Genomic DNA, 26,133 nt, shown 5'->3' with positions numbered 1-26,133 from the left:
GAGGGGCCGGAGACTGAGACAAGCCACATGGGTGGCCAGGCATGCCTACGAGATGCAGTCCCAAGAAAAACTCTGGACCCTGAGGTGCAGGTGAGGCTCCCCAGTTGGCAATATTCTGTGCATATTGTCACACATAGATAACAGGAGAGTAACGCTGTCCTGACCCCACTGGGAGAGGACAACCAGAAGCTCCATTTTGATCTTCCTGGACTTTGCCCTCTGTGCCTCTTCCTTTGGCTGAACTTAATCTGTACCTCCCCTCTAATAAACTGTTTCCATGAGTATAACAGCTGCTTTCAGTGAGTTCTGTGAGTTTATCTAGTGAATTGTCCAACATGTGGATGGTTTGGGGGAACCCCCTGAATTTGCAGTTGGTGTTAGGAGTGAGTACGGTCTTGTGTAGACTGTGATCTATCTAACTTTGCCAGTTGCTCGAACTCTCTCACAGTCACATCTGAGTTGAGTCTTTGCTCTGTCATATACCAGACCTGCACAAGGACATTTTACCACTTTGTTCTTCAGTTTTCTTATGTGTGATGCAGAGATAAAAATCCCCAGTGGAGGTAGGAAAAATATATGGTAGCATATGAAGATGATTCCTAAAAAAGAAAGGTAAGAAGGGAAAACTAGATACCAAATAGCCTCCTACCCCAAGATTTCAGTGACTTCCTTGGTATTCCTTGAAGTTTAAAAGCTTTGTAGTCTCCAAGGATTTCTGGCTGCAATGGGATAGAGGCAGGAAGAGGGGAAAGAAAGGGGCCTCATTTACTAAGGTCCTTCTGAGAGCTGCCTGCTTTCTATGTGGACTCATTCAGTTTTCAAGTTTTACTTAAGACCCTGCCCCCATGTTGCTAGTAGAAGTGTGTAGATTATTAAACCTGTTCATAGGCATTTTGGCAATATCTAGCCAAATAAAGTGCATATGTATGCTATGAAGTTTGTATACAGATATTCACTGCAATATTGTTCTAAAAGCATGGATGCTAAATATCCATTAAGGGGATCAGTGAAATAAACCATGATACATCTATATCATTAAAGTCTGCATCCAGTAAGAATATAGCAGCTCTGCATATACCAATAAGGAATGCTACCATTTTGGGGGACTGAAGGATATACACACATCTACCTACCACTCCCAAGGTGCTTGCTTTCACTTACACTAACTCTGGAAAGCCATCCAAGAAATTAAAAATATTTTCTTTACGGAAGAGGAATTTGGGTACAACAGAGGGAGAGTGACTTACTTTTTACACTATTCCTTTTTAAAATTTTTCCAAATTGTCACCAAATGCATGTGTTACCTTTTAAAAAACAAGATTTGGAGGGCGTCAGGTGGAACTCCTGTGCTATCCCGCCACCTCACCTCAGTGGGTCTCAGGAAGGGGGTCTCCACAGTGAGGGTGGCCAAGGCCAAGGCCGAGAACTCTCCACTCCCTGCAGGCCCTGACTTCAGCTGGTGGGGCTCCTGGAACCAGAGCACAGCCTGGGCCATGTGAGAGGTTGCTTGCAAGAAAAGGATGAGGCACTAGAAGAAGCAGAGGAGGAAGAGAGAGGCCACTTTTCCCTGAGGCCAGAGGCATGCCTGCCAGACTTGGGGGATGAGGAAGTGCTCCTGATTAATCTCTCTTAGCTGACCCCACACATCTTGTGCTCCACGTGCAAAGGTTTCTTACTAGATGCTACTACATTACAGAAAGTCTTCAAACATTTTGTAAAAGTTACATTGTAGGTCATTTTTGCTATAGTAACAGATGTCCAAAATGCAACATAGTAGTACATTAGACACCTCTTTATAAGCTTCAGAAGTTTACAAGACATAGCCTACAAATTAGTGATCCATCCAGTAGAAAGAGAAACGAAAGCAAATGCGTGATTTCTATAAAGTCTGTATGACTCTAGAAGTATCTAAACCTGCTGCTCCACAGCCAGAACCTTTGAGCAAAGGAAGATGTAAGAAAATCCTGGAATCAGTGTTTCAGATTCCACATGAACTTGAAACTGTCCTTATTACTGGAGTTCATTGGTGCTAATGAAGTCATAGGACCGTTTAAGCCATTGGAAAAAGAAATTTGTACGAGTTTCAGGAGAGGCAACTGTTAGGCATGAAAAAATAATTCCTCAGAAGGAAAATGGGTCTTGATCCAACTTGTCAAGTAGATATCAACAAGTAGATTACTTGTCAGAGTAGTATCAGACCGCAAGGGAAATCTGACATATGATGGGTGATACGGCAATGTAGGATGGTCTGCTTGTCTTTCATTATGGTCTTGTGATTTCTTTACTGAAAATAACTTGAAGATTCTAGGAGTATTATGAGGAGGGAAGCAAAGTGAGGCAACCTCTGCAGTACTGCATCTCAACAAAGATTTCCAAGAAAAATGAATTTGCTACCACTTTGTACTGTTTGAGTCATAACATCAATTATTGGCACCAAGAACTAGAGCATTTATAAGTACAACTTGGAATGATGGAATGCATCTATTTTACATGAGACTGTATATAAAAAGCATCCATAGCTAAAGGGAAAAATTCCAAAACATTGAATTAAAAGAAAATTCCTTGTCCTTTTAAGTACTTTAATATTGATTTTGCTTCCTCATTTCTAAGGCATATGAATGATTGTTTTCTTCATCATTGATCCATGTCACTTTCAAGTTGGTGGTTGGATCCTCAGGGATGATATCAGTTGATCACTCATCCTTCTAGAAAAGAACTATGCTTTTGAACTGAAGCTACAAAGCCAGTCTAGGTTAAACTACAGATGTGCTCTCAGATAAAGACCAAACTACCTGGCACTTTTGCATATTATCATCACATTTTGAATATATATACATATATATAATACTGTGGTAAAATGTACATAGCATGGAATTTTCCATTTTATTCATTTAAAGTGTCCAAGTCAGTGGCATAATTGCATTACAGTGTTGTACGAATATCACCATTTCTAGAATTTTTCATCATCCCAAACAGATACTCTGTATCCATTGAGCAATAACTCCCCACCTTTCACTCCCATCAGACCCTAATGAACTTGTATTTTTTAAATACAAGCAATGCCACTGAAGAGATATTATTCAATTCTAAAAGGGCTGAAGGATACAGGGTTTGTGACCTGTACCATAAGCCTCAGTGTAATAGTGTAGTATATTTTACAATGAAGGATGCCTACTTTTTATTTGAATGTTTCATTAGCATTCATTTTATTTGAGTATATAGTGTGGTGGTTGAATACCTCTGCTTCTGAAAATAACAAATTTTAGTTGAATTTGAGAACTTTACAGAATACTTGTTTCCTCATTAAGTCAGTTAAGTTTTATTTTCCCATGATTTAGTAGTATAAAGGATAAAGGTGTTTGTGAGCTCACTAACTTGCATACAAAGACTTCAGTTTTAAGCATTATTTTTGTTAAAACTTAACACTATGATGTTTTCTAAAAGAAATATTTTGTACACCCTATTTCACAGCCAAATTTCCAAACTCTGTATAGAAATGATTACAAGACTGGACAAGGCTTGGCAATTGTTTTGTAAAGGATTTGTGAGTCGAGTAAATCTCTTCCTAACATTTAAATAATTTATTTTAACCTAAAAAATTTTAAACTTTTTAAAGATCAATTGAAGATTCATGAAAGATTTGTTTTTAAACAAATTTCTAGGTCCCTCCTCACCGTAAAAACCTGCCCTCACTCGGCCCTTTTCAAGGGCCTTGATGGATGCTGGCTCACCACCCTGGTCCAGCCGAAGTCACTGGACGCCACTGGACGTCTGGTCTAAGGGAGGGGTGTGGGCAGTGGGGAACTGGAAAGGGGGCGGGGCCATGGGCGGACACTTACTTTTCCACTTCTATGCCCTTAAATCATATGCATGTAGGATCTTTTAAAACAAAGGATTTTGAAAAAACACCCAACAACCCCCCAGGTCCCTCCTCAACACTTCTCCCCTCCCCCCACAAACCTCTAGCCCTTTCCAGAAACAAATCTCGCTAGCTCCAGCCGAAAGACTGAGACTTCTGGTCTAATGGAAGGATGGGGAACAACCCCAGAAGAAAGGTATTTTATTTGTGGGGAAACTGAGGCTTAGAGGGGTAGCACTGGTTCCCTTCCTCGATACAAATATACTTACCAAGGAGTAAGTAAGGGAAGCAATAACGTCCCTAAAAACCTCGGAAAATTGTAAAGCAAGCAGACGGAACAGTCGTCACTATTTCAAAAACCAAAGGCGCGTGCGCGCTGCCTGTCGGGCTTTGCAGTCCTTTAAGGAACGGGCCACAATGCGGCTGCGCCGAGTCGCACTCCCATCGGGGCGCATGCGCGCGGCGGCGGCGTCCTAGTCGTCAGGGAATTCAGCATGGCGGTCCCAGCGGGGGCCCTGGGGACTTCGGCGTTGGGCCAGAGTGGTCCCGGCTCAATGGCCCCCTGGTGCTCAGTGACCAGTGGCCCGTCTCGCTACGTGCTTGGGATGCAGGAGCTGTTCCGAGGCCACAGTAAGACGCGCGAGTTCCCAGCGCACAGCGCCAAGGTACACTCGGTGGCCTGGAGCTGCGACGGGCGCCGCCTGGCCTCGGGGTCCTTCGACAAGACGGCCAGCGTTTTCTTGCTGGAGAAGGACCGGTTGGTGAGCTGCCAGGGCCTGGCCCAGGGTAGGGAGAGGGGCTGTGGTGAGAAAGGAGGTGTGATGGTCAGAGAGGGAAAAAGGGAAGGTGGGGTGAGGAGGGGCGAGGGACAGTGAGGGGGTGTGGCAGTGTGGAGGGAGTGTGGTGATGAGTGGGCGAATGGAGATGAGGAGGGGAGTGAGGACGTGAGGACTGAAGTTGGGGGTGAGGTGGGTCCCTTTGAAAGTGGTAGGGCGTCCTGTGGGAATGAGCAGGTGGGCCGGGGACCTTGGTGAGGGAATAAGGATGGGAAACAAGGAAGTAAGACGGCTAGGTAAAGAGCGAAGGAGTAAGAGCATTGATGTGTAATCCATCCTCAAAAAAGTTTAGAGGAATTGGGGAGGAGGAAATTGGGGATATTGGGAAAAGATTTAAAGAAAAGACGTGGAGGGCTTGGATTCGTTTTGGTTATCCAGATCGTTTTGGTTTGCAAAATAGCGTGGTTTGAATAAGGTTAAGTTATATATGGAGGCATGTACATCTGTGTGAAGTGACATCTAAATTCTTTTCTTTCAGGTCAAAGAAAACAATTATCGGGGACATGGGGATAGTGTGGACCAACTTTGTTGGCATCCAAGTAATCCTGACCTCTTTGTTACTGCGTCCGGAGATAAAACCATTCGCATTTGGGATGTGAGGACTACGAAGTGCATTGCCACTGTGAATACTAAAGGTGACTATTGAAAGAGGACTGTAGGATGATAAGCTACTTTAATCATTCAACAAGTGTTTACTGAATATCTTGGTTCCTGGCTGTATTGGTTAGCCAAAGGGATGCTGATACAAAATACCAGAAATCTGCTAGCTTTTATAAAGGATATTTATTTGGGGTAGGGGCTTACATATACCAGGCGGTAAAGCATAAGTTACTTCCCTCACCAAAGTTTATTTTTATGTGTTGGCACAAGATGACTGCCAATGTCTATGAGGGTTCAGGCTTCCTGGATTCCTCTCTTCTTGGATCTTGCTTCTCTTTGGGCTCAGGGTTCCTCTCTTCCTGAGATTTGCTTCTCTTTCCTCTGTGTGCTTACTTCCCGGGACTCCAGCTTAAGACTTCAGCATCACACTCCAGCATCAAAACTTGTACATCAAAAACCTTCCAACTCTCTTCTTTGCCATGTCTTTTATCTGTGAGTCCCCACCCACCAAGGGGCAGGGACTCAATGCCCTACTGGCATGAATCCAGTATAATCTAATATTCCCAGTGGAAAAGACCAGTTTACAAACATAATCCAGTATTTCTTTTTGGAGTTCACAATAATATCAAACTGCTACACTGGCCCTGTGCTAGAAGTGGGACATCCTGAGCTGAATAAGACTCCAGCTCTAAGGACCTTATGGCTTGTGTGAAGAGAGAGACATATGTGTAGAAAAACTAGCATAATATAACATGGTTCTTCTTATAATAGGAAGGTCTATAAGGTGGCTACTGAGAATAGAAATGCTTAAGTCTGTCTAGGGGAGACAGGAAAATCCTGACAGAATGGGAACAAACTCTTAGAGTAGCCATAGGAATTTAGTGACCAGGGTGTAGTGGGCAAGGAAGTCATGGTGGTGGGTTGGAGGAGATCAACATGTGCAAAGGCCTGGAGAATTTGGAAAACTGCTTATAGTTTAGAATGGTTAAAGTTTGGATTGTCTTAGTGATCTGGGAGAAAATGACCAGAAAGTTGTGCTGTATGCTTATGGGCTGTGTTCTTTACCTGTGAACCTTGAGGCGATTTACTGATTTCACTGACTCTAAGATGACATTGATTGTAAGATGCACCAATATTTTATGTACAATTAGGAAAGAAAATAAAGCTGCCAGGTAACCATGATAACACTAAAAATTCTGGGATACATCCTGATGTATTTTAAGGTGCATCATAGATAGTAAAATTTGAACAAATAGGTATCTTAGAATAAATGAAGTTGGCTATCAAGTTTTTAATTGACGTGTTCAATCGGTCACTGGCCTTTGTTAACAAGACTTAAACTGGAAGGTGAAATGGTGTAGTGCTTTCCTGAAGTCTATAACTGGTGGTGCATGAATGATTTAGGAGGTACATGAAATAATATTAAAATAAGGTTATGAATGTATTTTAATGTCTGTTAGAAGAAAATAATTAGCTCATAGAGCTTATTGCTAAAGATGAAGCTAAAATTTTTATTAAGTAAAAAAAAAACCCTTTGTCAATTTCAAAAAAATATTGAATAAAGAAAAATATAGGTGTTACATGTGTCGGATAAAAATTATGAAGGTATTGAGTAAATGACAAGCTTGGGAAACACTGGTGTAAGAGAGAATAAGGGGCTTTAGGTCAAACCTGGGTTTCCATCTTACCTGTGTCACTTAACACTTTGACACTTTGGCTATTCTCTCTTCCATTTCTTCCGCTATAAAATGGGGATCGTAAAGTATACATTATAGAATTATTGTGAGGACCAAATGAGGAAATTCCCTTTCCCTGACTAGGGCATCAATGAATGAGCCTCTGAAGGACAGCTCTGGTCTTCTTTCTAAGATAGCAGAGTAACTTCTGGAGAATTATGGACAGACAGGTTATCATGCTGATTATATCTGGCTTCTCAGGAGAGAACATTAATATCTGCTGGAGTCCTGATGGACAGACCATTGCTGTAGGCAACAAGGATGATGTGGTGACCTTCATTGATGCCAAGACACACCGTTCCAAAGCAGAGGAGCAGTTCAAGTTTGAGGTCAACGAAATCTCCTGGAACAATGACAATAACATGTTCTTTCTGACAAATGGCAATGGTTGTATCAACATCCTCAGGTGAGGGGATGCTAGCTTAGGGTACTGTCGTGCCTATAAATTTTTAAAAACTTATTTACCTTTTTATGAGAGAAGTTGAGGGTTTACAGAAAAATCATGCATAAAATACAGTTTCCCATATACGACCCTATTATTTATTCCTTGCATTAGTTTGGTATAGTTGTTAAAATTGATGAAAGCACCTTTTTATAATTATACCGTTAACTGTAGTCCACCTTAGGGTTTACAGCCCTGTGGATTTTTTTTTTTAATTTAATTTTTATTCTAGCAACATATAAACCTAAAAATTTCCCTTTTAACCACTTTCAAATATATAGTTCAATGCTATTAATTACTTTCACATTGTTGTGCTTCCATCACCATTACCAAAACTTTTCCATTATCCCAAATAGAAGCTCTGTACAAAGTGGCAAAGTTTATGTACTTACTGTTGGAAGCACTTCTCCCTCTGTATTATAATTGTACATTTACTTGTCTCTGTCTCCCATTATTACACTGTAAGTTCAATGAGGGTAGGAACTGTGTTTATAACTTGTTTACTGTTGGGTATCACCTAGCCCAGGCTCTGCTACATATAATAGGTTCTCAGTAAATACTGTTTTGTGAGTGAATGAAATTGCGGGATTGAAATTCGGTTCTGTATGATTCTATTCTTTCTACTCTCCCAGGTGAGTAATGCAAGGCAGAGTGTTCTGTGATAAAAAGGTTGGGAGTTTGCTATGGAAATCCCAAGGAAAGGAATATAATAATATTGATTGTGGGGGTTGGAAGAAGCAGCTTCTGATCTTGACCTTAAAAGATGAGTAGAATTTTAAGAATCAGCAAAACAGGCATGAATGAGCATGGGTTATGTGGATTACTAGATCATGGTTGCTAGCAAATGGTGGCAGATGAGGTAGATGGAGACAGAGTGTGGTAATGGGAAGGTAAAGTTGAAATGTTAATTTGAAACCATGAATTCTGTGCTTAGCAGCTTGGATTTTATTCTGTAGGCAGTAGAATCCCATGAAGTTTTTCTTTTCATCTTTTTATTGTAAAATGAAACAGATAAAGAAAATCAAACAACGAAATGTGTAACTTAAATGAACTATTGTATGCTTAACACCATGTAACCCCACCCAAGTCAGGAAATAGTGCTTTGCCAGCCACCGCAGAAGTCTATCTGTGTGCTCTGTCTAAATCACAACACCCTCTCTTCAAAAGTAACCACTATCTTGGCCTTTTACAGTCATCATTTTCTTGGATTTCTTTATAGTTTTGTTTCCTAGTTGTGAATCCCTAGATACTCTAGTCTTGCCCATTTTAAAGAATATGATACTTCTTTTGAGTCTGTTAAATTAAATCCTCCTTATTCCTTTCTTTTCCTTATAACTCCTCTGTTGAAAAACTAGACTTAACCAATCTATAAAGATTTGCCTAGTCTGGATTTTGCTTATTCCATATGTTTACTTATTTGTTGAAATACTAATAAAGAAATACTTCCTCTTATCACTATTTGGTTAACCAGGAATATTATCCCATAATAAAATAAATATTATTTTCTAATATATAACATAGGAAAGGCAGGATAAAAGCTTGATTCTTTCCCTTTGTCATCTCTTTTCAAGATATTGTGTTCCTTCTCATCTGTGAAGATGACCAATTAGTATGTTTTTTTTTGGTGCTCAACCACTGAGCTATACCTGGTCGTGTTTCCCCCCTCCCCAGTTTGTTTTTTTAAAGAATTATTGGGAACTCATGTATTTAAACACAGTTGTAATGTTTCACCCTATTGTAATTATTATCCATTGTATTCAGTCATTTGTAATTATTATCCTTCTTGAAGCTTAAATATCCTATCTTTGGCCTCTTCACAGTTAATTCCTTTTTTGGCATAATCTTAGTAGTTTTCTTTTTCTTGGTTTCTTGACAGGCTGTTCCAGATTGATCTTGTACATCTTCTGTCCCAGACCTTTAATGAGAAAATTTTCTAAGAATCCCTGTTTTCTTTTACTGGGAAGTAATACTGGAGCTTGGAAAGTCCTTTGCTGCTGGGTTGGTCATTTTTTCCAGGCCTTGCAGTGGACAGAGCTAGGAAATATATGTATATATTTTTAAAGATAAAGTACCTTATGAATTCATATTGATGATTTCCAGTTAAAATTCATAACAGGAATTCTACTTAACCTTTTCTATATTATAAATATAGAGTATTTTGGTTCTTAAGAATGCAGAGGACTGTGAAATTGGAATATGTCATCATTACTTATTACCTTTATCCTACATTACACATATAAATAACTCAGGATGAATACTGCTTTACCACCACCAGTGTGACTACTGAAAATAGTAAAAAAGAAAATTGTTTTTTATGCTTTCCCCATTTAAAAAAATAGTTGGTACTTTATATTGTAAGAGTATACAGCTATGACATGTATGTTCCCTTTTAACCATACGTAATTTCTACAAGAAACTATAATGCTTTATCACCAGCCTTTCTGTTGATGATTCTCCATTCATTTTGGTTGTCAAAGCTCATTTCCTGACTAAGATTCCTCAGGAAGGGTTCATGGCAACAATGTTCCCTAAGTACCTACTTATTACTACCAATTAGGAGCTTATTACTTACAATGTTGTATTTATTATTTGTGCCCTATACGTTTGAAAACCAGTTTTGCTGGATATAAAAATCCTTGACTTACATTTTCTTGCTGTGTATCTTGAATATGTTACTTCATTTTCTTTTGATGTAAAATGTTGTCAGTCTGATGATAATATGTTTCTTTTCCTTATAATACACTTGCCCCTTATGCCTAGATGCCCAAAGACCTTTCTTTAAAGTCAGATAATTTTCCTAGTATGTGTATGTTGATGTTGGTTAATCTGGATTCATATTCTCAAGTATGTGGTATACTCTTTAAATATGTTACTTGAAAAAAAGTTTTTTTTAATTGCAAGAAAACTTACTTGAATTATAGTTTTTCCTGTTTGTTATATTGTCCTACTGTGGTTTTCTTTTGTCTTCATAGTGGCACAGTCCTCTTCCCACAGTCTGATTGCTCTCTGTCTTGTTTCTCAGTTACCCAGAGCTGAAGCCAGTCCAGTCCATCAATGCCCATCCTTCCAATTGCATCTGTATCAAGTTTGACCCCATGGGGAAGTATTTTGCCACAGGAAGTGCAGATGCTTTGGTCAGCCTTTGGGATGTGGATGAGTTAGTGTGTGTGCGGTGCTTTTCCAGGTAAACAACCCTACCAGCACTTTCCTTCTTGGATAAACTGATTTTATGTATTCTTAGGTAAAGTTGTGCCCTCCTCTTATTGGAGAATTCTAATGTCTCTGACTACTCCATGTAATAGGCTGGATTGGCCTGTGAGGACCCTCAGTTTCAGCCATGATGGGAAAATGCTGGCCTCAGCATCAGAAGATCATTTTATTGACATTGCTGAAGTGGAGACAGGTAAGTAAAGCCCCTCCTACCTTAATGAGAATCTTTTCATTCTTGGCCTTCTCAAATGTCATGTTTTCTTCCCTGCACATTATCATAATGTTTGTCTCCTAAAGACAAGTTTATATTATGACTGTCACAGTCAATTAATGAAGGAGCAAAGAGTTAATAAAGAAAGGGGCAGGTCTGAAGGAAAGCTGGAAAAATATATTAATTTTTAATTCTTCCTTTATAATGAAAAATTTTAAATATAGAAAAGTAGAAGAAAGGAAACAGTCACTTGAGGTCCTACCATCTAACAATCACCTGTTTTTTAATATTGGAATGTATTTCTTTTTCCTATAGATAACTTAAATATATTTATATATATGTATTTTTAGTGATTTAGGGAATTAGCAGAGTAGATGTGCTTTGCTTTAAAAACAAAGTAGAATCTGACAATAGAAAAATGGCAGGAGAGTATTCATTTTACAAAAGAATTTCCTCAGATTTATTTTTTAATGTAGCTTTATTTGGAAATGAGTCACTCTTAGTAAAACAAACTATATAGTAAACTTCAAAGAGGAAAGTAAAAATATTTGAAATTTCACTATTTGGAGAATGCTGTTGTTAAGAATAACATTGCAGTGAGCATGGTTCCCATGCAGACAAGCAGATCCTTTATGTCATCCTTTGTTCATGTGAAGCAGGAGTTCTCTCCTGCTGTTCTGTGACCTGCTTGGCTCACCTGACGATTCGGGTCACTGAGCTCTGCTTTCACTTTTAATGGGCTTTAGGATTCTATGGAATATACCAAAATATATTTCGCTATTCCCATCTATTAAGTGGTATCTAATCTTTCCACCACTATAAACTCTATATGTACTGAAATGTAAGATCTGCAAGATATATTACTAAACGATCAAAGCAAGAAGCAGATCAGGGTACATGATATATTCCCAATTAGTTAAGAAACTAAAGCTAAATTGGGAGAAAAACTTCTGGAAGACTTTATATCAGGTTCAGCAAGTAGTAGTTGCTGTTATGTAGCGTATAGTTAACCTGCCTGTGTTCAGGGCCTGCCCTGCTACCAGCTGACTTATAACCTCTCTATGCCTAAGTGTCCTCTAAAATGTGGGTAATGGTTGTACCTATCTCATAGGGTTATTAAGTGGATTAAATGAATTAATGTAGGTAAGTGCTTAATGAACGAAGGCTCTTATTAATATATTGATTGGTTTCTCTACATTGATTTCTGTAGGAGACAAGCTGTGGGAGGTGCAGTGTGAGTCCCCGACCTTCACCGTGGCTTGGCACCCCAAACGGCCACTGCTGGCATTTGCCTGTGATGACAAAGATGGCAAATATGACAGCAGTCGGGAAGCAGGAACTGTGAAGCTTTTTGGGCTTCCTAATGATTCCTGATAGGAGAACCTGGTATAGGATGAGGCGGCCATGGCAGAGGCCTTCCTTTGTGGTATGGTTAGTTGTGTATTAGTTTTTCCCTTTGTATTGGTGGGCACCCAAGTATTTGTAAACTGGTATAAGTTATAAGTCCTTTCTCGGGGTGCACATTCCAATTCCTTTCATGTTTGTTATATTAGAAGCCTGGTTCCATTCCTTCCCCACCCTACCCCTCCAGTTTAAGATTTCTTTTATAACTTTAGTTTGCATTGCTGTTGTTCAAGCACCTCCTGAATTTTACTCCAGGTCTCTGACAGTGGTTCCCCTCTCATCTTGTTAGTACTTCTGACCTCTCGCTTTACGAGTTGGTCTGCAGCCATACTTGCCAGTAGTTGACACTTTGCCTGAAGTTCCTCAAGGCTCCTTAGGGCTCTGGATTGTGACAGAAGCATACTTGGTCTTTGGGGACCTTTGTTTTCTGGGTGTATGGTAGACTTCGTTGGATTTTCTACTGCTTGGATACTACCAAATTGGTAGGGGGGAGTTGGGGATGGTGATGGAGTTTTTTTTTTTAATAATTAAAAAGGAGTTATGTGTATAATTTTGAGAATTGAGCATTTAATAAAACTGACTTAATTCTAGAACTTTTTTTTATTATGTTATTACAGGGAGATGTTGGCAGGTTTGCATTTTTCGAAAGTCCCCAAAATAGACTAAAGGTTACTATCATTCTGTCATTTAATGCCCTAATCAAGAATTCTGTCAAATGCAGGGACAAAGCATGAAGTGCATGGGTTAGAGCAATGCTTAAAAGTTGTGTTATTTATATGCCTATGTATATGTATGTACTTGGCTTCATTCCACCAAGGATTTGAGGTGGCTTATGGCAAACACTGAGAAAAGAAGTCAAATATGAATAAGAAATGCAAAATCAGAATAAAGCAAATATAAATGAGAATAGAAAGTCAGATCTGGGGACATGAAATAGAAATATGCAAAGAATGAAGAAGACCTACTTGGACAGTTGAACATAAAATTTGCCTCTGAGTTCCCTGGTGGCAAAGTGAAGAGGGAGCTAAATTAGTTAGTTAATTAAAATGAATTAAAATGAAAAATATGCCAGCTTCTTAGGGAAAGCAAAAGGTTTTTTTTTCTTTATTAGAGAAATTGTGGGTTTGCAGAAAAATCATGTATAAAATATAGGATTCCCCTGTACCACCCTATTATTAACACTTTACATTGGTGTAGAGCATTTGTTACAAATGATGATAGCATATTTTTATAATTGTACCTAGTAACTATGGCCAGTGTTTTAGAAAGGAAAGCTTTTGCTTGCTTTTACCTCAAACAGAAATGGCTCATGTAGGGAATTGTTACGTATGAGCAATATATTGATTTCTATTGTATTTTAATGTATTTTGGCATATGAAAGGAAAACAAAACAGAAAATGCCCAAGTAAATGATATTTACTTACTTGGGAAAAGCAGGTAAGTAAAAAAGCAATATTGTTAGCACCAAGATTTACCCACTATTAGCATTTTGGTATATATCCTTCCAAGAGTTTGCTGGGCCCATTGTTTATCTTCATAAAATTTTGAGGGGTAGACAAAGCAATATGACAAAAAAAATCATGACTATTTCTCAGCCCAGTTTTGGGCAGTATTGTAAATAAATGTTAAAAGACATTTTTAGCTCTTGGGCATTTTCTTTGTGTCTGAGACTGTAACACATTTTATGTCAGCAGCCTCTCAGTTCTTGCAACAGTCCTCTGAGGTTGGATATTACCTCTGTGGCCTCAAGGAATTTAAGTAACTCAATGATACTCTATAAGTGACAACATTTAGGTCTAGTTTCTCTTCAAGGCCCATCCGCCATTTATTAACAATGGGCTACTTTTGTCTCCACAAGTACTGCCATTCTGATTTTACAGATGAGTAAACTCTTGGTCTGAGAAGTTGCCTGCTGCTGCAGATTAGTGAGTGATCATTGGATCCAGGTTTTCAGGCTCAGTAGTCTTTTCTCCAGCCCCAGAATTTCTGCCACTGCTTCTCACCTTCCCTGAAGAATGGTCTTTTCAGTTACAAACCGACTTATCACCTCCTTATGTCAGCAGGTCACTGTTGTTCCTGTCACTGAGAATAAACTTGGACATGTGCTTTCTTGCTTTGGGTGTTTATCTGTTATTATGATTGCTGCTATGTTTCTCTATATACTCCCTTAGAACTGGGACTAGATGCTAAGGGTTTAGTGTAGGTCTAAAGTGATCAGTTCTTCTTCCAACCATATGGATTTTTTTCTTCTCTGGGTTTGTGTAAAGTAGCAGTGCATGCCACCTATTACTTAAAGAAGAAGAGATTTGTTACTTTTAACTGGCAGGGTACTTGTAGCCACAGGAAAACACAGAAAAGAATTATAGCTTGTGGCACCCTCCATTGGCTGACACCAACTTCTCTGCCATAGCTTCAAAGTCCTGGAGGCACTCAGAGGTCAAGTCCTTGCTGGGGAAATGAGTGTCCTAGATCTGGGATCCTGTGGTTTGAGTGAATTTTCTAGTCTCTCCAGAACTAGAATGGTGTCATTCAGAGTTACACTTATTTATTAAATGGTCAATCTAGGTATGTGATACAGGTGCTACTTGAACCCTAGCAATCCGGAAAGAAATGGTGAGGTCAGCTATGGGCTAGACTTAATCTTCTGTGCCCATGTCCCATTGCTGTGTTCTCTAGATAAATAAGCTGGCCTGGAAAATAGGTAAAGATAATAGTATCATCTCTTGTCTTTTGCTGAGATCCTGGTACATCTGTGGCCTGAGATCCGGTCAGGGTAGACATGTTTATCATGCTGTAGGTTAAGCTTGTGTGAGAGGTATGTGTGTGCCTTGTGGATTATTTCCTCCCTCCTAACTTGTGTGGGTATATGGCAGTGTAGCTGGGGTATGCGCAAAGGTCCTGGTGTGGGGGATTGGGAGGCTAGAGCAGCCGGTCCTCACAATGGCACTTAGACCTGAGGACCCAGAGGCTGTAAGCTCCAAGGCAGCATTTAGCCAAAGAATAAGGGGAATTAGGAAAAGGCCAATCCCCACACCAGAGCAAAATGTGTGTATTATGAGCTGGGGAGCAATGTGTGGATGGCTCAGTTTAGAATAGCCAGGAAGAGAATAGACATGCCCTTAAGCCCGTTCCTCTTTCAAAGACATATTCTCCCTATTAAAGTTCCTAAGGCATTTAGTCACAAAAGGCATCATGAAATATCTATCCTTTTTGAAGGAAAAAAGCCCATAGGATTAGAAGATAATAAGCCTTATTTTTCAGGAGGGGAGTAGAGTTGTATATGTATAGCAGTGCTTTGCCTGTATATACTGTATTGTCTTTTTACTCTCCAATATTGTAGAAACAATACTGGCTTCCTACTTGGACAGAACTGGATTTGTATCCTGGCTCTAGTAGTGATTTATTGGAGTCTATGTTCCTTATCCATAAAGTGGGGATAATTAATCACTTTCTCCTCTGTTTTTGGAGAGTTAAAGGAGATAAAAGTACCTATAAAGTGTCTAGCATACCACCTGGCACACAGGAGGTGCTTAATAAAGCCCTTCCCCTGGAGATGGAGCAGCTTCTAGTGAGAACACAGGGGCTGACTGCCCAGACATGTCATCAGTCCATTAGCTTTGTCAGCTTAAAATGTCATGGCTAAGGGAGTCACATTAATCCTTCCAGGGGTAGGTGCTGTGAAGGGAGGAGACTTCTCAGTCATACCCTGGGCATGGTGGGAGCTTCGGTGGAGAAGTATTATGTATGCTTCCTGCTTGCAGTCTCTTTGGCACATGGTGAATATGTGTGTGAGTGAACAAGTGGAGCGTAACTCAAAACTGCATGCCAGTGGGTGAAATAAGAATAGGAGGAAAGTAAAGCTCTTGTTTGCTGCAGTTGCTAGGAAAGGACTGGATGGAGAAGAGCTGAAATTGGTGCAAGGCTTGAATACAGGGGTTGTGAATAAAGGGCAGAGGACCTGTGAAGAAGGGGTGCCAGAGCAATGAGCAAATCCAGGAGGGGGACCAGTATCCTGGGATGTTGTATTAGTCAGCCAAAGAGGTGCTGATGCAAAGTACCAGAAATCTGTTGGCTTTTATAAAGGGTATTTATTCAGGGTAAAAGCTTATAGTTACAAGGCCCTAAAGAGTCCAACTCAAGGTACCACCATATGGAGGTATTTTCTCACCAAAGTCATTTGTCACATGGTGAAGGAAGATGGTTAGCTATGCCTGTGAGGGTTCAGCTTTCCTCTTCCTCTTAAGGCTTCATGGGCCCAGTTTCTTCTGATCTCAGCTGTAGGCTGAAGGGCTTGTTTTTTTCCATAACTTCTCAGCTGCAAACTATCAGGCGAATGCCTCAGCTCTCTCCCTGGGGCTTTAGCTGTTTGAGCCTTCTCCTTTCCGTCATGTGGCAGGACTGAAATGACCAAGTTCTCTAACGTCTGTCTTCTTGACTGAGTGTCACCAAGGGAGTGGAAGCTTAAACTGAGTTATACCCTACTGATATTGTCAAATCAAAGCCCTAATCTTGACATAATTTAATAAAAAAGTCTCAGTGCTAATATTCTATTTGTGTGCAGTGGAAACCTTCCTGTCTTATGGGGCTTTCATCATCCCTTGGGCTCATCAATTTTGTATGAAAGGGAAAGATAGCAAAGAAGATAGGTTAGCCTTTTTAAAAAGGAGTGGGATGGGATGGGATTTGGAAAAATGAATAATACTTAATTTTTTAAAAAATTTTGAAATAATTTCAAACTTACAGGATAGTGGCAAGACTAATACCAACCCCACACAGAAAATTCCAACTTACCCCCCACCCAGGTACCCAAATCCACCAACTTTTAATGTTCTGCCGCGTTTTCTCTATTATCCTAGCATCTATTTAATTATCTTTGTATCTATTTATTTTCTAAATATTTGAGTCAGTTGTATATATCATACTCCTTGAAACAATACTTCCATGAACATTTCCTAAGAACAAAGATATTCACTTATCTAACTACCTTAAGTACAGTTATCAGGTTCAAGAAATATAACATTGATATGAAGTTTACAGTTTATCTTCCAATTTTTTCATCTGTCCCAGTAATATCCTTTTGGGTATTTACTCCTCCAATACATGATCCAGTCTGGGAAATGTATTGTCTTTAGTTGTTATTTTCTCTTTAATATCTCTTAAATTGTGGAAACGTATACAGCATAAACTTTCCCATTTCTTCCATCCCCAAGCACAATTCATTGGGATTAATCACGCTCATTGTTGTTCTGCCTTCACCGCCATCCATTACCAGAACTTTCCTATCTCCCCAGACAAACCCTGCATCCATTATATATGAACTTTCCCTCTCCCCTCCCCATCCTGGTAACCTATTGATTCAAGTCCTAACCTATTGATTCACTCATTTTGTACTGAATTAACACCCATTTTTCAGTACCCTTTTATATAACAAAGGCCTTTTGTTAACATCTTTAGGAATACTAATTTGAAAACTATTCATAAAATATATTGCAAATTTTCTAGCAGTTTACTTTTTTGAAATTGCTCCTCAGATGGAGCTGTAAACTGTTTTTACTCAATACATCCGGCATCTCTTTCACCCCTTCTGGAGGAGTCCAGAACGTGAAAAGGTGTTTGCTTATTCAGCAGTGTCACAGTAACAGAGTCATTGGATACCACTTGCCACCAGTTGGATTATTGTCAAGGTCTCATCAAGTTCCTCTTGTAATTATTCTTGGGTATTCTGTATCTTCAGGAAATGGTGATCACTGAAACCACCATTGGTTATACAAAAAACAAGTCTGGCTAAACCCATGTTGTTTCCTGTTACTTTGTTAACAAGGTTACTAGAATCCGGATCAGGGAATGGAGCAGATACAGCAAGGAATCTGTCAAAACATCTCAGGGCATAGGTAGATTTGTACCTTGTCATTGACTTCCCAGAATGTGGATTAAAGTCAACTAGAGAAAAGCGAGATATTGTGGAATTCAGATTATCAGGCCTATGATTATTGAAAATTTATGACAGACTGCATCTTCTCCAAGGTCGTGGCTTCAGTGCTCCACACAACTCATAGTAGAGAGGAATGTGTTGGATTGATCAAACAATGAGCTCCCTCTGACATTGTTCAAGGGAGAGAGGGATAAATCAGACCTATTTTATAGATAAAAAACTGATATTTGGTGAGGTTAGGGAACTTGTCCGGGTCAAATGGTCAGTACATTAGTTTGAAGCCCATATTACTTTCACAGTGTGTGCTTTACATTTGGATCTAAAATCTCAACTCAAGCTCAGTCTAGTCTAGATGTGTCTTAACACAGATGTCAAGACTTAAGAGTCTCAGGCATTTGTTAACTGTGAACATTGGGAATCTCCTGATGCATTGTGGGTAAGGTGCCTTGCTGATGGGCAGAAACCAGAGAAAAGGGAAGCTTTAGCTTGGAGAATTGAAGGGAATAATACATTAAGGGAAAGAGGATTCATCCACTTGCTCAACATCTACCCTAAATGAGGCCTGAATTGTGAAGTTCAGTCTCCTACCCCAGAAACCCAGAGCCGAGAATGGAGATGGTTATAATACAGTGTGATTGTGGTTTCATAAAAGAAATACTGCAGCTCATGTTTAAAACACTTCTTTGGCTTCCCATTGCATTTTCCCCAGATTTGATCTGCCCAGGCTGGTCCTTTGCAGCATTTCAGACTTACTATGGAAGGCCCTATGTTTGAGAGATCTTCTCTAACCTCTAATGTAGTCTCCCTTTGCTGCTTTGCTCACTGTCTTCTCACCCAGTTTTATTTTATTCAGAGTACTTCTTTGTAGCATCAGAAGCTATTTCTTTGCTTTTTTGTGAGCTTTTCCCCAACTAAACTGCCAGTGTCTTGGGGACCTTGACTGATATGCTCATTGCTCTATCCCCAGTCTCTAGCTTGATGCTCGATACCACCAAGCAAGTGCTCAATAAATATTTGTTAAATAAATGAATTTATGAGAAAGGAGTTAATCTGAGCAGAATGTCAACCAAACTGTTAAAGATTTGCCCTGGCAGTGAATAGAATGGAGGAGAGAAAGAAGCGGCAGGAGAGAGGTAAGAAAAGTAATTCATTAAATCCAGGGAATAAACAAGCTCTCATTAAGACCTCACAATGACCCAGAGCGGTAGGTGGTATAGACTCCACAGAACAGGAGACAGTTGGGTTCATTTCCTTGCTCAAATCATAACAGCTGTTAGGTGTAGGAGCAGGATCCAAACCTCGTGTGGCCTCAAAGCCCAGGTCCTTTCCCATAGATCAGTGTCTCTACCCTGTCTGTACCCTAGAATCACTGACGTTCATGCCCCGACCCCCTCCAACCAAATACCCCAGGGATTCTAACATCCCATCTCAGTTGAAACCGCAGCCCTCAGCCCTGTGGTTTCCATGGTCTGTGGAAAGCTGGATGATGGCACAGAGGTGGCACAGGGTGCCTAGGGGTATGGGGAAGGAGGCTTCTCAAGGAGGCATTTGAGTTGGTCCTTGAAGGGTAGGTAGAAAAGTGCCAGGCAGCGCTTGGAGAGGGCATGTGAGGCAGAGGGCCTGCTCTAGGCAAAGGCACAGATTCGAGGCATCCGCACCTGGTGCGGCTGATGGGGAGCCAGGGCCGTGGCCGGGTCATGGGCTTTCCTTTAACGGCCCCTGCATCCAAAGTGGTGACCCAAGCTTTTAGACTCCTCTAGCTAGTGTGTCATGGTCCTACACTTACCTTTTCTGGGTGTGGGCACCTGAGGACTGCTTAAGGCTCTGGCTTCTGCCACTACCCATCCAAGTATTACTAGGGTCATGGAGAAGGAAGTCAAGACTGGGATTTGCTCACAAAGGCATTTTGGATGGTATCAGTTGGACCTCAACCTGGTTGCTCCATTTAACAGAGCAGAACTTGTATGGAAAAGCTTACACTTGTTTGGAAGTCAGAGCTTGCAGGCCTCTGGCCTGGTCCAGCTCTGTAACCAGCTGGGAAGCACTTGGGCTGAGGTGTCAGATGGCCCTGGGCTGTCATCTTGGCCTTGCTGCTTGCTAGCTGCATGAATGTGGGCAAGTCTGGTCCCTTCTCTGGACATCAAGGCAATGGGATTTCCCCACAGGCTAGGAATCATTATCATGATGTGTCAGTTCCTAGGGGAGAGCTTGCGCACACAGAAGGTGCTCAGTCAGAGTGAAAGCCCTCCACCCCCCGCACACAGAAGGTGCTCAGTCAAAGTGAAAGCCCTCCACCCCCCAGCCTGTTTCCCGTGGTTTTGGGGGAGGAGCGATGAGAATGAGGCTAGAGAAGTAGATTGGGGTCAGCTATAAGGGCCTGCCTGCCCTGCTAAGGAGTTAGACCTACAGCCTGGCAGCAGGGTTTTAAGGGCTTTAAGCAACGGAGAGGTGTGTTTTAGGAAGGCCCAGTCAAGGCAGCGTGGAGGAATGGTGATTCCAGGACAGAGTTCGTGAAGTGGCATGGTGTAGTGCAACTGGAGTGCACTGGAAACCCCTGGAGGACCTGTTAAAACACAGGTTGCTAGGTCCTACCCATGATGGGGTAGAAGCCCTGGAGAATCCCAGCGGATTCTCATGCTGCTGGTGACATGGTTAGGGACCTGGGCCTGGCCAGAGTGCTGCCACATTTACAATTTAGCGCCTCCATTTGTACTTAGCCATATGGCTTTGGGCAGTTACTTTCTCTCTGAGCCTCAGTTTCTCATCTGTAAAACGGGGATACTACTCATTACCCAGGGATGTAAGAGTTAAGTGAGGTAATGTGTGCAAGCATTTAGCAGAGTGCGTGGAAGACAGTGTTCAGTAGGAGGTTGTTTTATTATTCCCAGTGAGGAGTCTGTTGCAAGAGTGCAAAGAAAAGTTGAAGGAGGACTGAACTAGGCTAGCGACCAAGGAATGGACAGGAGGGGATCTGGTTTCTTACACTCAAAGCCCTGGGATCCTCCCTCTTTGGAGACTCCTTTAATTAAAATCTGCCTTCTGATCCCGTGTGGCCACTGGAGGGCAGTGGAGCCAAAGCTACAGGGGGAAGGCTGCCTTTTCCCCCGTGTTCTGAAGCCTGACTGCCCTTGGATTGCCCCGTCCCTCCTTGCTCTGTGTACTTGCTGGTGTTTTTGGAAAACACTTCGCATGGCAGGGCACCACTGAGTTCCTGCTGGTCTTGTGGCCTGGGATTAGTCGTGGCTGAAGCTTCCCAGTTTGGGCAGCTGTGTTTATTTCTCAAGGGCACAAGTGGCTCTGAACATGAGGACCTGCGGGTGCAGCTCTGCAGAGCCTCCAGTGAAAGAGTTGCTCTTCTGCTGGTTCAAAACATGGGGCCTGCTCCATCTTTCATTCCTCTCCTGCTTCCCAGCCCTTGCCTGCATCCCTCCTGTGGGTGGAGAAATAACGGGAATTCCAAATCCTTAATCCATTTTGAAGTCTGGTGGGCAGCAGGGCTTTCTAGGAGCCTGAAGAATGGTGCTGGTTGAATCATTTCAAAGAAATGTGGGTACTCTTAAGGTTATAGTATGTGGTGAGATAAGAAGAAAAAACTGGAAGCATGTTAATAATATTTGAGAGTGTGCCTTTAGCCAAGCCCTGTACATTGAGGAGTTGCTTGCTTTGTTCCACAAGATTAGGGAATGGTGCCATTGACAGCCTCCTCCATTTAGTGACTGTGTGCTATGGCCAGGTGCTGTGCTAAGTGATTTTCACATATTCTTTTAACACTAATAAGTATTATTGGTCCTGGAGAAACTGAGACTCAGCGAGGCTACAGAAATAGGGCCATAGAAAGGTGCTATTAGGAATTCAGGCCAGTCTGCCTGACTCCAAAATCTGAGCTCTTTCCCTTAGGAATAATGGACATGGTCAATTCCATTTTGAACGAAACTCTTTCCAGAAGTGGAGTCTCTAGATTTGGAAGGAGAAGGTCAGGGTTAGGAGGAAACAGCCTGTTCAGGACTCATGGTTGCACAGCATAGTACACCAGGTAGGAGCGTGGGTGTGGAGCCAGGTTGCCTGGGTTCAAGGGCTGGCCCTGCCACTTACCTCTCTGTGACCTTGGGCAAATTACTTGACCTCTGAGCTTCAGTTTCCTCATCTGTAAAACGGGGTTAATAGTAGCTACCTCAGGTGTTTGTTCTAAGGGTTGAACGAATTAATACATATAATGCGCTTAGATCAGTCCCTGGCACAAAGAAATAAGCCAGTAAAGGTTAGCTATTATTATGATTATCCTAATTATTTTTACTCGTGGTGCCTTAATCACCTCTGTATTCTCGGTGCCTGGCACATACTAGGTGTTGGTGAATGTTTATTGAATGAAACGATCCCTTGGATTGAGAAAATATTTTCTGAATCCTGAGAAAATATTTTCTGAATTCTGGAGGGTGGCAGGTGCTGGCTTGATACACACGTGAACTGGTTACAGACCCTGCTCTCAGGACTTCTCAGTCTGGAGGACGGTCTGGCATGAGCACTGCCGTACAAGGAAGAGCATGGCTAGACAGAAGCAGAAACTTTCCGTGGGGGTCCTGATGTGGATGAGAGCTCTTTTAGGATGGGGTGGGGGCTATTGACCTGTTTCAGATGAAGTGGCCTTTGAATTAGTCCTTGACAGATGCCTGGGGGCATCAAGAGGGGAGGGTGGACTGGGCCAGAGGGGTCCCTTGAGCTAATCAGCATTTTTATTCATGCAGCACATACTCATCAGGCATGTTTGGAGCCAGGAACAGAGATTGGTGGTGGCTTGGATACTGTCCCTGCCCTCAAGTGACTTGGGTCGAGTGGGGCAACAGCTAAGGAAACAAGTGAGGATAATTCATTGTGATGTGGGGGCAGTATTGACTTTGAAACTGCTATGTGCAGGGGGGAGACACTCCACTCAGGCTGCCCCTAGCAGAGAGGAAACTCACTGGCTCATGCCCCTCTGGTCTATTCAGGCACCACTAGATCACAGTCTCAGTTTATGTCCTTGGGAGACCATCTCCCTCCATCTCTTGTCCATGCTTTTCCCTGTGTTGGGCTTTACCCTCTGGCAGGCTGTCCCTTTCTGATGTCACAGGTGGCTCCCGGTAGCTCTGGCTTCCATTTCCCAGCGCAGGGACCCCTGTCGGATGTGGTGCCATTTTCTCAGTGGTTTTCTTGTGGACATCTTTGGTCACATTCCTGTCCCTGAAAGTTCACTATGGCCAGGGGATGATCTGCCTATCCCTGCAGATGATAAGGGGGGAACATATCACATGGACTGACGTGACGCAAGTAGGGTGGGTGGCTTGATTCCCTAAAGAAAATACAGGTGCTATCACCAGAGGCCAGTAGAATGATATGTTGGCAGAACCCACAGGTGCTCACTATGGCACCACATGGGAGCAGAATAATTATCCAGCTAAAAGTCCTAGCTGGGGACTCCAGTTCTTGGTGATGGAATCTCATTTTCACCATTTACAAGTTGTGAGACTTTGACTGGGTCAATTCTCCGTATGTTTGAGCCATGATATCTCCATCTACAAAATGGGAGTGATAAGCGTATCCCTCTCCAGTTTCACTAGTTCGAAACAAATGAGAAAGTGCATTGTAAAGAGACCAGCAAACTCTAGCAGATGTCACTGCAGTTTTGTGGCATGGTCTATGAAGTCTTTGTATTTTTATCTGACTAGTTCTGGGGCAGATGTCCCCAAAGAGCAGCTAGGTGTAGCAGAAAGAGATGGACTGTCGTGGGTTAGAGTCCTAAATCTGCCACAGTCTCCTAAATTAGCCACAGTCTCCTCCATCAACTGGAAGTCATCATTCTTGCCTCACAGCGTGATTGTGAGAGGTGATGAGGTGATGATATAGAAAGTTCTGGCATATATTAACCTTGTAACTAATGATAGATGTTGTTTTTAGTACAGTTATTACTCTAGAGCAAGCCAGGAGTCCAGGTGTGACTCTAATAAGGCAGACCATGTGGGCTGTGAACAAACAACCATCCTGTTGGATTAAGGGTACATTTGGCCAGCAGCCTGGGAAGGTTTTGTGTAGCCTCAACATGGGTTGGGTACAGCCTCGCTGAGGTTCATGTTTCACTATTAATTACCCCGCAGGCTCTATTATCAGGCTGTCTTTCATTTCCTCTACAATGCTTTCAGCCAGACAGTTTGAACAGAATCTCATCTGGAGTGTGTTAACTCTTCTCCCCCGTCACTGGCAGAAATCTGGGATCAGCTCTACATAAGGACAAGTTGTAAGTAAACACACATTTGCTCAATTATAGCCCCTCCTCCCATTCCATAGCCTTATCTTAGTTTTGGGCAGCTTCAAATCAGGAAACCGAACAGTGTTTGGTAAAAGATCTTCAGAATTCTTTAATCCTCCAGCTTACCCATTTTACAGAACAATAAATTAAAGATGTTTGGTTAAGTGAATATACTGATAGAGGTAGTAGTCAGGTCTTCTGACTCTTTTTTTTTAAAAGATTTATTTTTTATTTCTCTCCCCTTCCCCCCCGACCCCCCAGTTGTCTGCTCTCTGTGTCTACTTGCTGTGTGTTCTTCTGTGACTGTTTCTATCCTTATCAGTGGCACTGGGAATCTGTGTTTCTTTTTGTTGTGTCATCTTGCTGTGTCACCTCTCTGTGTGTACAGCGTCATTCTTGGGCAGGCTGCACTTTCTTTCACGCTGGGTGGCTCTCCTTTCAGGGCACACTCCTTGCACATGGGGCTCCCCTACGCAGGGGACACCCCTGCGTGGCATGGCAGTCCTTGTGTGCATCAGCACTGCGCATGGGCCAGCTACACATGGGTCAAGGAGGCCCGGGGTTTGAACTGCGGACCTCCCATGTGGTAGGTGGACGCCCTATCCGTTGGGCCAAGTCCACGTCCCTCTTCTGACTCTTAATCCAATACTTTTTCCACAGTAACCCAGTGTTTCAATCATTCATTCACTGCTTCAACAACATATATTGAACATCTGCCTACTGTATTCCATGCCCTATTCTGGGCATTGTAAAAACAGAAATGAATAAGAAATAGTCTCATCATGCTCGTGATTTCTTCATCTATCCATCCATCCACCTATCCACCCACCCACTCATCCATCCACCCACCCACCCAACCACTCACCTCCACATCTATCTGTCCAGCTTTTCAATTTGCTATATCTCTGCACTTCTAGGTTCATGTTTCTGACAATTAAGCCATCCATCTATCTCTTTGTTATATTATCTGCTCATCTCACCAAACATCCATCCATTCATCTACCCATCATCCGTTCATCTTTCCCTCAGTAGTTCTCTCTTGCCGTCCATACATTAATATATGCATTTAACTCTTTATTCATCCATCCGTCAATGTTTCTATGTTGCCCCAAGTCCTGGTCTGGTGCTGGGGATTGAGATAAGTACAAAACAGTCTTTGCTCTTAATCCTTTGACATTCAGTGAGGGAGGACATACAGAGAGGTGCCTCTAAGGTATGTGTAAAGGGCTCTGCTTGTATACAGAGAATACAGGAAAGAACCATCTAGGCTGATGGAAACAGTGTCAAAGGCATGAGGATGCCTGGAGGATATGGTAGGGGGAGGATTTCCATTCCATTTGAACACTCCTTCAAGAAATGAACTGGCTGGCTCATCAAGAGAGGTCATCAAAGACCATTTTGAAAGGACCTTGAATGCCAGACCTGGAGCTAGAATGGGCACTGGAAAACCATTGCAGGATTTTTCAGCAAGAATGACATAGATCAGTCAGTGATTTAGAAAGATCACTCTAGGGAGTTAGATCAGAAAGAAAGACTGGATCATGAGAAATGTTTAAACCCTGTTCTAATAGACCTAGTGAGGGTTGACATCATGGCCTCAATTCAAGGTATTGACAGTGGAGA

The 26,133-nt window shown here is 41.8% G+C and overlaps 1 protein-coding gene and 1 pseudogene across 1 annotated transcript; both read left to right on the top strand.

Annotated features, from left to right (window-relative positions):
* Positions 1–27: 27 nt before the first annotated feature.
* LOC101432759 (polycomb group RING finger protein 6 pseudogene) lies at positions 28–2,299 on the top strand (annotated as a pseudogene).
* Positions 2,300–4,295: 1,996 nt separating this feature from the next.
* On the top strand, positions 4,296–14,412 carry THOC3 (THO complex subunit 3). Its single transcript, XM_004449004.4, has 6 exons — positions 4,296–4,620; positions 5,174–5,330; positions 7,233–7,437; positions 10,496–10,657; positions 10,776–10,876; positions 12,105–14,412. The coding sequence occupies exons 1-6, from the start codon at positions 4,354–4,356 to the stop codon at positions 12,266–12,268; spliced, it is 1,056 nt and encodes a 351-aa protein (XP_004449061.1). The 5' UTR covers positions 4,296–4,353; the 3' UTR covers positions 12,269–14,412.
* The last annotated feature ends 11,721 nt before the right edge of the window (positions 14,413–26,133 follow it).

This window comes from Dasypus novemcinctus, chromosome 2 (assembly GCF_030445035.2).
Source record: "Dasypus novemcinctus isolate mDasNov1 chromosome 2, mDasNov1.1.hap2, whole genome shotgun sequence".
NCBI classification, from domain to species: domain Eukaryota; kingdom Metazoa; phylum Chordata; class Mammalia; order Cingulata; family Dasypodidae; genus Dasypus; species Dasypus novemcinctus.
The sequence above is the reverse complement of the archived record's forward strand: the minus strand, read 5'-3'. Positions and strand labels throughout refer to the sequence as shown.